This window comes from Nerophis lumbriciformis, linkage group LG30, assembly GCF_033978685.3.
Source record: "Nerophis lumbriciformis linkage group LG30, RoL_Nlum_v2.1, whole genome shotgun sequence".
Taxonomy (NCBI): domain Eukaryota; kingdom Metazoa; phylum Chordata; class Actinopteri; order Syngnathiformes; family Syngnathidae; genus Nerophis; species Nerophis lumbriciformis.
The window spans coordinates 20,285,087-20,298,254 of NC_084577.2; the positions used below are offsets into that span (position 1 = coordinate 20,285,087).

The 13,168-nt window shown below is 38.8% G+C and overlaps 1 protein-coding gene across 2 annotated transcripts in view; it reads left to right on the forward strand.

The window, feature by feature from the left end:
- The window catches only part of LOC133572774 (cilia- and flagella-associated protein 337-like), a 98,433-nt gene that overhangs the window by 49,976 nt on the left and 35,289 nt on the right, over positions 1–13,168 (forward strand). For both annotated transcript variants that reach the window (XM_061925789.2, XM_061925788.2), the window contains exons 14-16: positions 2,078–2,167; positions 2,414–2,491; positions 6,015–6,205. In XM_061925789.2, coding sequence (XP_061781773.1) covers positions 2,078–2,167; positions 2,414–2,491; positions 6,015–6,205 — 359 coding nt within the window. The remainder of the gene's footprint in view (positions 1–2,077; positions 2,168–2,413; positions 2,492–6,014; positions 6,206–13,168) is intronic.

A 13,168-nucleotide genomic window follows, 5' to 3' on the forward strand; every position in this document is an offset into this window, starting at 1 on the left:
TTGTTTGTTTGCGAATCTGCCATGATTAGAAGACGCACACGCGATTGTTTCAGGAAGTCGGACACACAATTGTTGCTAGAAGTCGGAAGTCAAAAATGGAAACGGAAATCAATGCACAAAATTAATCATTAAAATTATCAAAATACTTAAATATTGAATATATTACATATTGTTACGACCGTGTCTGTTACATTTTATATATGTACTTGCAGTGTGTATATTGTACATATTGTTATGAAAGTGTATGTTACTTCATTATATATAGACTTGCAGCGTGTATATTAAACGTTGATGGCGGGTTTTAAAGTTGTTTTAGTGGCTTTGAAGGCTACAACGGTGACTCCCATTAGCCGCAACTTTCAAGTGTTTTTATCTATTAAAAAGTTACACATTTATGGCATTGTCGCTTTCACCTCACTCGCTCGGCTTCCGTCTGCTCCAACGTCTCACCCTTCCTTCTTGCTCGCTTCCATAAGCAGTAGTTCATCCTCAGTATATTCAGCTTCAAAAAGTAAGGTTGCGAATCCTCAATTGTCCAAAAATAGTCATGATGCCATGATTAGAACACACACACGCCTTTGTATCAGGAGGTCGGACACACAGTTGTTGCCAGAAGTCGGAAGTCAAAAATGGAAACAGAAATCAATGCACAAAATTAATCATTAAAATGATCAAAATACGTAAATATTGAACATATTACATATTGTTACGACCGTGACGGTTACTACATTTTATATATGTACTTGCAGTGTGTATATTGTACATATTACATATTGTTATGAAGGTGTATGTTACCACATTATATATAGACTTGCAGCATGTATATAAAACGTTGATGGAGGGTTTTGAAGGCTACAACAGTGACTCCCATTAGCCACATCTTTCAAGCGTTTTTTATCCATTAAAAGTTACACATTTATGGCGTTGTGGCTTTCACCTCACTCGCTCGGCTTCCGTCTGCTCCAACGTCTCACCCTTCCTTCTTGCTCGCTTCCATAAGCAGTAGTTCATCCTCAGTATATTTAGCTTCAAAAAGTTAAGGTTGTGAATCCTCAATTGACCAAAAATAGTCGTCTCTGTTGTTTGTTAGCAAATCTGCCATGATTTGAAGACACACACGCCTTTGTATCAGGACACACAGTTGTCGTCAGAAGTTGGAAGTCAAAAATGGAAACAGAAAGCAATGCACAAAATTAATCATTAAAATGATCAAAATACGTAAATATTGAACATATTACATATTGTTACAACCGTGACGGTGACTACATTTTATATATGTACTTGCAGTGTGTATACTGTACCTTTTACATATTGTTATGAAGGTGTATGTTACCACATTATATATAGACTTGCAGCACGTATATAAAACGTTGATGGAGGGTTTTGAAGGCTACAACAGTGACTCCCATTAGCCACATCTTTCAAGCGTTTTTTATCCATTAAAAGTTACACATTTATGGCGTTGTGGCTTTCACCTCACTCGCTTGGCTTCTGTCTGCTCCAACGTCTCACCCTTTCTTCTTGCTCTCTTCCAGTAGCAGTAGTTCATCCTCAGTATGTTCAGCTTCAAAAAGTATAAGGTTGTGAATCCTCAATTGTCCAAAAATAGTCGTCTTTGTTGTTTGTTAGCGAATCTGCCATGATTCAGGAAGCATTTGTTTCAGGAAGTCGGACACACAGTTGTTGCCAGAAGTCGGAAGTGTGTTGCCATGGAAACGGAAAGCAATGTGCTGAAAGACTGTAAAAATACAGTAAATATTCTACATATTACATATTTTTATGAAGGTGCCTGTTACTACATTATATTAATCCTTGCAGTGTGTATACAAAACGTTAATGGATTTTAAAGTTGCTTAGAGGGCTTTGAAGGCTACAGCGGTGACTCCTATTAGTCGCATCCTCAAAGCATTATTTCTAATCATCTTTAAAAAAAAAAACCACCCCCCCCAAAAAAATAGGACGTGTGTTCCTGTCTCTCATAATGATTGTGAACGAAAAAGTGCAGTTCCCCTTTAAAGTGTCTTACGGATGAAGTTGTTTGCTTGTGTTGTATTACTATTAATATCGTAATGTGCAGGAAGTTGCGATGGAGAGATTATAGTGTGGAACAACAACACCGAAAAAGCTTTAAGAACCCTGCGGCCGCCAGCTCGGCATGAAGAATTCAGTAAGTAGCTCGGCCCCACGTGCACGCAGACATGCAAACGCAAACTAAAAAAAGCACTTACACCACTTTCACTTGCTCAATATTGTAAAATGTGTATAATTGTAAACAACATCCTAAGAAATGCATGTGACCCCAGTGCAACACTGACTTAAATAAACGCCAGCAGAGATATTCTAACATTTGTTTGGCAATAAATAACTTACTTTGCTCGTGAACATGACCTTTTTTTTTTTTTTTGTCCGACAGAAGGAAAGGAGCGTTCCCCCGATGCCGTCGCCTGCTTGGCGTTTTTGCAAGATCGTACGTCAGCACAAATAGCAACTGGTGAATATTTATCCATCCTTCTATTTGTCTGTATGTCCGTCTGCATTTCTTCTGTTGGTGTATGTTAAAGGAAAATTGCACTTTTTGGGGGGGGGTTTCATCAACAATCCCTGTTTGAGACGATTACACGCCTGATTTTCCCTTTTCTGTGCGTTCAAAATATTGAAAAACTGCTAGTAAGAGGCGGCTAACAATGCAGATAATGGGGATTCCTCTGTTCCGCCTATAAAGCTCTCTAAAAAATCTCAATTTTATAGACATGCTCTAAGTATAAATGTAATGTAGTAACAGGACGATGACACCAAGACAATGCCAAGCCACATTCAGCACGTGTTACAACAGCGTGGCTTCGTAAAAAAAAGGTCTGCCTGCAGTCCAGACCTGTCTCCCATCGAAAATGTGTGGCGCATTATGAAGTGTCTGACGAGTCCACATTTCAAATTGTTTTTGGAAACTGTGGACGTCGTGTCCTCCGGACCAAAGAAGAAAAGAACCATCCGGATTGTTATAGGCGCAAAGTTGAAAAGCCAGCATCTGTGATGGTATGGGGGTGTATTATTATTATAGCTAACTTCCTGAGCCTAAATGAAGATAAAACAGAAGTTATGTTGTTCGGTCCAAGTCGCTCTCCCTCCCCCAACGTTGACCTCGGCACTCTGACCCCGTATCTCAGCGACTCTGTCACAAACCTGGGGGTAAAGTTTGACTCAGATTTTAAATTCGAAAAACAAATCAGCAGCGTCGTTCAAAAAAGCTTTTATCAATTACGCCAAATAGCGAAAGTGAAACCGCTTCTATCAAGACATGATCTTGAGAAATTAATCCACGCTTTTATCTCGACTCGTCTTGACTACTGCAATGCCCTGTATGTTGGCATTAGCCAGGCCTCCCTCGCCCGCCTGCAGCTCGTGCAGAACTCTGCTGCTCGTCTGCTAACACAGACCCGCAGACGTGAGCACATCACCCCTATTTTAGCGTCCCTTCACTGGCTCCCTGTGCGTTACCGAATACATTTTAAACTCCTTTTATTTGTTTTTAAATGTCTAAACAACCTCGCGCCAACCTATCTCTCCGACCTCCTTCAGCCTTACTGCCCCACCCGATCCTTAAGATCAGCCGATCAGCTGCTGTTGACGGTCCCTGACACAAGGCTGAAGCTTAGAGGTGACAGAGCTTTTGCCGTTGCTGCTCCCAAGCTCTGGAACGACCTACCCCTGAGTGTTAGACAAGCCTCCTCTCTTCCTGTTTTTAAATCTCTCTTAAAAACATACTTTTATTCCATGGCTTTTAACACTGAGTGATATCCATCCTGCAATGGCGCCCCATAATACACCTGCTGTGATCCTGTTTTTATGTTTTTATGTTTTTATTAATTCTATTTTAATTATTTATTTTTTATCGTGTTCTGTTTGTATTGTGTTGTGTTTGCTCGGTACTCGTTTTATCTTTTAACCTGTTCATTGTACAGCACTTTGGCTACCCCTGTGGTAAATTTTAAATGTGCTCTATAAATAAAGTTGATTTGATTTGATTTGATTAGTGCCCAAGGCATGGGTAACTTACACATCTGTGAAGGCGCCATTAATGCTGAAAGGTACATACAGGTTTTGGAGCAACATATGTTGCCATCCAAGCAACGTTACCATGGACGCCCCTGCTTATTTCAGCAAGACAATACCAAGCCACGTGTTACATCAACGTGGCTTCATAGTAAAAGAGTGCAGGTACTAGACTGGCCTGCCTGTAGTCCAGACCTGTCTCCCATCGAAAATGTGTGGCGCATTATGAAGCGTAAAATACGGCAGCGGAGACCCCCGGACTGTTGAATGACTGAAACTCTACATAAAACAAGAATGGGAAAGAATTCCACTTTCAAAGCTTCAACAATTAGTTATTCAGTTTTCAATCGTTTATTGAGTGTTGTTAAAAGAAAAGGTGATGTAACACAGTGGTGAACATGCCCTTTCCCAACTACTTTGGCACGTGTTGCAGCCATGAAATTCTAAGTTAATTATTATTTGCGCAAAAAAAAATAAAGTTTATGAGTTTGAACATCAAATATGTTGTCTTTGTAGTGCATTCAATTGAATATGGGTTGAAAAGGATTTGCAAATCATTGTATTCCGTTTATATTTACATCTAACACAATTTCCCAACTCATATGGAAACGGGGTTTGTAATATTTAGAATATTGTGCTTTATTTTCTAGGCGCACTTTCTGTGTTTGCCACCACTTATGGCAGACTTTGTGAGAGCTTTGGATCGTTATCATGTTGCACTGTAAGTACCAATCAAATAAGAACATGCGACCTACAATGTCCGCTCTCACTTGGATGGTTGTATCTTTCAGCACATGTGCTCTTTCTGAGCGGGTAAATTCAAAATAATCCTTACTTTTGAAAAAAGGCGTCCTGGCGATGTTGCGATGGTCTTATGCTGCGTTCCATTTCATTGTGAGCCATAGTTGACCAACTTCTCGGCACAAAATTCTACTATACAGGTGCAATACATGATTTATGACTTAGTATTAACTTTTAATAATTCAAAGGCAATACGGGAGCTATTATTTTTTTTACCAGCGTTATTAGCAGCTCAAGCTAGTTAGTAGCTGGCTACTTGCCAGTGGTCGGAGGAGCAGTGTGAGCAAGGCATAGAAAAGTAGTTCCTCTGTGTTAGCTCTCACAATAACAATGTCGCTATACTTTAACTTGGTTAGCATGCTGGTCACTGCATGTAAATGGAGTGTTGTCGGTGGTTTTCAGATGTTTTATTTAGAGCGCATTGTTAGCCGCCTAGTACTAGCAGTTTTTCACTTTTTAGAATGCACAGAAAAAGGGAAGGACGTGGGTTGGACTTGTTGTATATTTATTGGTCGTGTGATGGGTGACGAGCCAAGAAGACGCCAACGAGGAATCGTCGAACAAAAAGCTTTATTTGTTTCAGCGAGCCTCAGACTGGAACTGCAGCTCCAGGAGAAAGAGTAGGCCTGATTACTCCTCTGCTGTCTTCTTGGACAGCTGTCCTTAAATACTTTTTACACGAAGACCCTCAGTCTTTGTAGTTCTCGCCTTGGAGCCGGTCAGTCTGGCCAGTCAATCTTTCCTTGAAATGATTCCTCTGATCAGTTTAAGTCAGGTGACCTCCGGCCCCTATCCTCTACTCCTACCTGTGGGGGCTTCCTACCAGATGTTGCTAATGTTTTTATTATCACTCCTCAACTCCAAACCTACATTCCTGTAGGATTACAATTTCCTGGGGACAAGAGCCACCACTCTCTGGAGAATTTGTAATGAACATGTGCACCTTTGAAGTTATCTAAGGGCATATTTCCTTAGTAGAATAATCCTCTAAAGGATTCTGTGACCAAATACAAACACATGCCAGCTCACAATCATATAAATAAATGGTACACGGTATAATTCACCTCATCGTCTTGTAAATTCCCCCCAAAAGTGGAGTTTTCCTTTAAGTTTAGAAATACTATGGTTATTAACAGTTATTTTTGACATTTTAATTGCTTTAGGTAGTGCAGACTTGGTGTCATGTGGCAGTTCTGGACTGGTCAGATTCTGGAATACTGTTAATGGGCGTCTCCTGGCACAGTTTGAGGCTCACAATGGACATCTAGGCCCTGTTGTCATGACTGTCAGTCCCTGTGGACAATTTCTAGTCACAGCGGATCGAGAGGGAACGATCAGGACGTGGGACATAAAGGTACCGGACTGAGTCTTCATTTTAAGTAGAGATTTAGAATTGTGCCAATGGTTGTTTGCACCGATTCACGTAAAATCCAACAGTGCCATGTTTCGGTGCCTAGGTTGCACGTCGGCCCTTGCCGATCACTCCAGCAGCACTGAGAGCGGACTCAGCCAAAGTAACTCTAGTTAATGTTGCAATTTTTAAATGTCAACAAAGAAACCGACTCAAAAAAACACTCCAACGTAAGTAAAATAAGGCTCCACTGTTCCAAAAATGTGCTAACTTGATTGGCTTTACTATTAAGTGAGGTGAATTATATTTATATAGCGCTTTTCTCTAGTGACTCAAAGCGCTTTTACATAGTGAAACCCAATATCTAAGTTACATTTAAACCAGTGTGGGTGGCAGTGGGAGCAGGTGGTTAAAGGGTCTTGCCCAACGACACAACAACTGTGTCTAGGATGGTGGAAGTGGGGATCGAATCTGGAACCCTCAAGTTGCTGGCACGGCCGCTCTACCGCCCGAGCCACGCCGCCCAGTGCTATCAACATGCGTAATAAGCATCACCGATTTTTCGTGGCGATTTCAACATCTCCAAATTTGTTAATGAAAATTACAACCAATTAATCAGCTGGTGCGCAATAAGTACAATACTTACTGTATTAGCGCTTTATGGGCGCAACAAAAGACTAGAAAGCAAAGAATGAACTGACTGACCAATGCACCATAGACCAGTGGTCACCAACCTTTTCAAACCCAAGATCCCTGGTCTCAGCCAAATGCCAAAACAAGATCTACCCCAGCGTCAACTATATACTGTATACTGTGCATATAAATATATATATAAATATATATTTTTTATTGTTTTTATTTTATTTTTATTTATTTATTTATTTATTTTTTAATGTATTTATTTTTATTTATTTATTTTATTTTTTTAAGATAAAGCTTTGTGTTATTATTAGCTGATGTCAACATTTTGTTGTTTTTTTCTAATTGGGCTTCTTGCTGTTTTCTCAATTTTTGCTGGTCTTTTTTTGTTTGTTTGTTTTGTTTTGTGCCGAGGGCCAATGATTAACAAGTCATGGGCCACAAATGGCCCCTGTGCCGCACTTTGGGCACCCCTGCTGTAAAAGCTAACTGTTTATAGCCACTATAGTCTTAGTACTGCAGTATATTTGTTCATCCTATGGTCACATATGGGACGCGGGTCACATGGTTGTGTTACGTCAGCGCCATAAGTAGTAAAATCAACTCTTCGCCTGGTGGGCTTAAGAGGGTAAAAACATGGAAGTCCTTTTTTAGCTGCCGCCTTGTTTTATCATATATTACTGCTTTTGCACAAGTCAATGTTACCTTTCATATGCTGAATAAATCAACACAAAATCCGTACTTTGGAGCAATATTCACGGATTCTAGAATTTGGTTTGTTAGCTGGACAGCAGTTTTTGTAATCAGCTCATTTTTAAATCTTGCAATAATATTAACATTTTATCTTCAAAAACAATTAATATTTATTAACACACAAAAGTATGGAAAATGTGTACTGTTGAGTACCAATATTGATTCCCAAGTACCAGGAATTGGTGCCGTATCAGTTCAAATGGGAAACGTGTACCTCATCTCTTACCCAAAGTTGGCTGACATAAGCTCCAACCCACCAGTAACCCTAAACATGATAAGTTGCAAAATTAAATGTGGAAAAGACAAACAGAACAAATAACTGTTTTGATCCAAAGACGTTATAAGTTGGCCCTCAATGAAATACCTTTTTGTTTTTTGAGAAGTTGTTCGGCACCAACTGTTTGTTTTTCATGTTTAAGTCTCTAGACTCTGATTAGAAGAGCATACCCCATCTTTTGCAGACTTCATCCAGGGAAAAAAAAAACACCATCTCAGGTTCGGGTCAATACAGCACAGCGGCACAGGCTGGTCTGACGAAATCTGACCTTCTCGGTATGAAAAAAATAGATCAGATTCGGATGAAATTTCACACAAAACACAATTAGTAGACTAGCTAGCTAGGAGCCATGATCAATAAAATCAAAGTCATTAATCAGAAACTACAGACAGGAAATGTCACATAATAAACAGAAAACATGAACTAATATTTATGGAAAAGATTAGGAACAGTTCTGACAAGACTGAATTATATATCGAATTTAGTGATGTTAGGACTCAAATTCTTTGGACAGGAAATCATTGGGTACAACCTATGAATCGGTAAGGATCAGCAAGTAGGGATGAACCAATCGAACAGCCACCAATCAGTATCAGCGGGTTTCGTTGAAAAAGCACGTCTACATTTATCTCTTATATTTGACTGCCATCTACTGGTCACACTTATCATTACACAATGTACCAAATAAAATTGCTTCGTAGTTGGTAAGCAAAACCAGAGTTATTCCGTACATAAGGTTATAAGGAGCACTGTCTTGTATTGAGGAACATTTTTTTTTTAAAGGGGAACATTATCACCAGACCTATGTAAGCTTGATGTTGCAGAAAAAAGACCATATATTTTTTTAACCGATTTCCGAACTCTAAATGGGTGAATTTTGGCGAATTAAACGCCTTTCTAATATTCGCTCTCGGAGCGTTGTGACGTCACATCAGGAAGCAATCCGCCATTTTCTCAAACACCGAGTCAAATCAGCTCTGTTATTTTCCGTTTTTTCGACTGTTTTCCATACCTTGGAGACATCATGCCTCGTCGGTGTGTTGTCGGAGGGTGTAACAACACGAACAGGGACGGATTCAAGTTGCACCAGTGGCCCAAAGATGCGAAAGTGGCAAGAAATTGGACGTTTGTTCCGCACACTTTACCGACGAAAGCTATGCTACGACAGAGATGGCAAGAATGTGTGGATATCCTGCGACACTCAAAGCAGATGCATTTCCAACGATAAAGTCAAAGAACTCTGCCGCCAGACCCCCATTGAATCTGCCGGAGTGTGTGAGCAATTCAGGGACAAAGGACCTCGGTAGCACGGCAAGCAATGGCGGCAGTTTGTTCCCGCAGACGAGCGAGCTAAACCCCCCTGGATGTCTTGGCTCACACCGTCCCGAAGATGATCAAGAGAAGAATATCGACCCTAGCTTCCCTGGTCTACTGACATGAGGGTATGTCTACAGAATATATTAATTGATGAAAATTGGGCTGTCTGCACTCTCAAAGTGCATGTTGTTGCCAAATGTATTTCATATGCTGTAAACCTAGTTCATAGTTGTTAGTTTCCTTTAATGCCAAACAAACACATACCAATCGTTGGTTAGAAGGCGATCGCCGAATTCGTCCTCGCTTTCTCCCGTGTCGCTGGCTGTCGTGTCGCTTGCATACGGTTCAAACCGATATGGCTCAATCGCTTCAGTTTCTTCTTCAATTTCGCTTTCGCTACCTGCCTCCACACTACAACCATCCGTTTCAATACATGCGTAATCTGTTGAATCGCTTAAGCCGCTGAAATCCGAGTCTGAATCCGAGCTAATGTCGCTATACCTTGCTGTTCTACGCGCCATGTTTGTTTGTGTTGGCATCACTGTGTGACGTCACAGGAAAATGGACGGGTGTATATAACGATGGTTAAAATCAGGCACTTTGAAGCTTTTTTTAGGGATATTGCGTGATGGGTAAAATTTTGAAAAAAACTTCGAAAAATATAATAAGCCACTGGGAACTGATTTTTAATGGTTTTAACCATTCTGAAATTGTGATAATGTTCCCCTTTAAGTGCGCCTTATAGTCCGGAAAATAGATAGAGGATAATATAACGGTGCTCTCTTGGTGTGTAGTAAGAGGAGGGCGGCTTGATCCTTATATTGGTAATGTTGATACCAAGGGTACGTGAATCAGGACAATATAAAAAAAAAAACAACCTCCCAAATGATTGGTATCAGAATCGGCAGAATAAAACCCTGATTGGAACATCCCTACAGACAACATAGACGATTGGAAGGGAGCAACAACAGACAAACATAAAAAATGTTAACCGGAAAATCAACTACATGAACCAAAGAGTGACACGATCAAAGGTTTCTATACTGTCTGATACCTCAGAGGCCGTTTGACTTTTCCCATTATTACAGTCAAATAACCCCTCTCATGTATCATTTCCATAATATTCAGTCCCCGAGTCTTTGTCGCTGTTCATGAGAGGAGGCGAATTCAGATCGCTGAAGCTCATATTGCTCCCAGTTTAATTTATGCAAATGTATGTGTGGAAGTCAAGTTGAAAAAGCCGGGCGTGCTCAGCGCTCTGGTTGAAATCCTGTCCCTCGGCAAGTGTGCTTTGGGATCAACTGCATGACTTGAACGTTTGCACTGTGATGTGCTTGCAGACGCAATGCATCTCACCGAGGCAGCTCCTTACATTTTGTCCTAATGACAATGCACGTGCTAAAAAATAGCTTTATTTTTGCACGTAGTACGTATAAAGTTGAATACAATGGTGGGATTTCATGAGACAACGATGACAAAACAACAAATACTAATTAAAGTCAGCATCTAAGACTAGGTTTACACTGTAGGCTGAAGTTGGCCAAATTGGATCAGATTTTTCCAGTGGTTTAGAGCAGTGTTTTTCAACCACTGTGCCGCGGCACACTAGTGTGCCGTGAGATATAGTCTGGTGTGCCGTAGGAGATTATCTGATTTCACCTATTTGGTGAAATATTAAAAATATTTTTTGCAAACCAGTAATTATAGTATGCAAATTATGTGTTATTGTTGAGTGTCGTGCTGTCTAGAGCTCGGCAGAATAACCGTGTAATACTCTTCCATATCAGTAGGTGGCAGCAGGTAGCTAATTGCTTTGTAGATGTCGGAAACAGCGGGAGGCAGCGTGCAGATAAAAAGGTACCTAATGCTTAAACCAAAAATAAACAAAAGGTGAGTGTCCCTAAGAAAAGGCATTGAAGCTTAGGGAAGGCTATGCAGAACGAAACTAAAACTGAACTGGCTACTAAGTAAACAAAAACAGAATGCTGGACGACAGCAAAGACTTACTGTGGAGCAAAGACGGCGTCCACAAAGTACATCCAAACACGACATGACAATCAACAATGTCCACACAAAGAAGGATAAAAACAACTGAAATATTATTGATTGCTAAAACAAAGTAGATGCGGGAAATATCGCTCAAAGGAAGACATGAAACTGCTACAGGAAAATACCAAAAGAAGAGAAAAAGCCACCAAAATAGGAGCGCAAGACAAGAACTAAAACACTACACACAGGAAAACAGCAATAAATTCAAAATAAGTCAGGGCGTGATGTGACAGGTGGTGACAGTACACCTACATTGAGACAAGAGCTACATTGATGCATGGTTGGTTTTGGTTTAAATTCATATCCAACAATTGCGACAACGACTTTTTACTGTCAACTGAGTTTCGTTTTTTGAATGATTTCTGCTGGTGGTGTGCCTCCGGATTTTTTCAACGCAAAAAATGTGCCTTGGCTCAAAAAAGGTTGAAAAACACTGGTTTAGAGTACAGGTGAAATGGGATCTTTATCACACTCCAGTATAAACGCGTACACGCACCAATGTGGCCCCAATGTGGCCCCGACGTCACTTGCATTCGCAGCTCTATAAAGTGAAAACCAAAGGAAGTTGACCCGATTCTGTAAATGAACAAGGAAGTCGCTAATACTACCGCTACAAAATAAAATAGAAGTCACCACACCTTTAAAAATGTGTGTTTTTTTGTATAGAAAAATAAGTTAAAGTAATATATTGTATGAATGGATAAATATAATGTAAGATATTTGGGAGGGTTTTAATCTTTTTATGGCTCTTAAATAAAGGCAACACATCAGCGTTGATCTACGTTAGCTTTATTTTTCAACTCACTCACGTAAACAACTTACACAATGTATGTAGGCAAATACGCCAGAGTGTGCACATCAATTCTGGTCCTTTAATAATTGCTATTTCTTTTTCTTTAAAAAAAATAAAAATATATATATATATATGTATATATATATATATATATATTTCCCCCCCCACATATATACACTATATATATATATATAAACAAAAACAAAACAAATATATATATATATATATAAACAAAAACAAAACAAATATATATATATATATATATATATATATTTGTTTTTGTTTATTTTTTTGTTTTTGAGTATATATATATATATATATATATATATATATGTACACATATATACTGGATACATATATACTGTCTATACATACATATTTACCCATTCATATATATACGGTATATATATATATATACATACACAAATACATACACATTTATATATACAAACATACATACATGTATTTATACATAAATATATACACACATACATATATACATACACATATATACATACATACATACATACATACATACATATATACACATATATGTGTATATATACAGTATATGTGTATATATATATATATGTGTGTGTACATATGTATATATATATATATATATATATATATATATATATATATATATATATATATATATATATACAGTATATGTGTATATGTATATATATGTGTGTATATATGTATATATATATATATATATATATATATATACACATATGTACACATATATACTGGATACATATATACTGTATATACATACATATTTACCTATTCATATATATATATATACATACACATATACATACACATTTATATATACATACCTAAATACATGTATTTATACATACATATATACACACATACATACATACATAAATACGTGTATAAATATGTGTGTATATATATATATATGGCTTCACGGTGGCAGAGGGGTTAGTGCATCTGCCTCACAATACGAAGGTCCTGAGTAGTCTTGGGTTCAAAACCGGGCTCGGGATCTTTCTGTGTGGAGTTTGCATGTTCTCCCCGTGACTGCGTGGGTTCCCTCCGGGTACTCCGGCTTCCTCCCACTTCCAAAGACATGCACCTGGGGATAAGTTGATTGGCAACACTA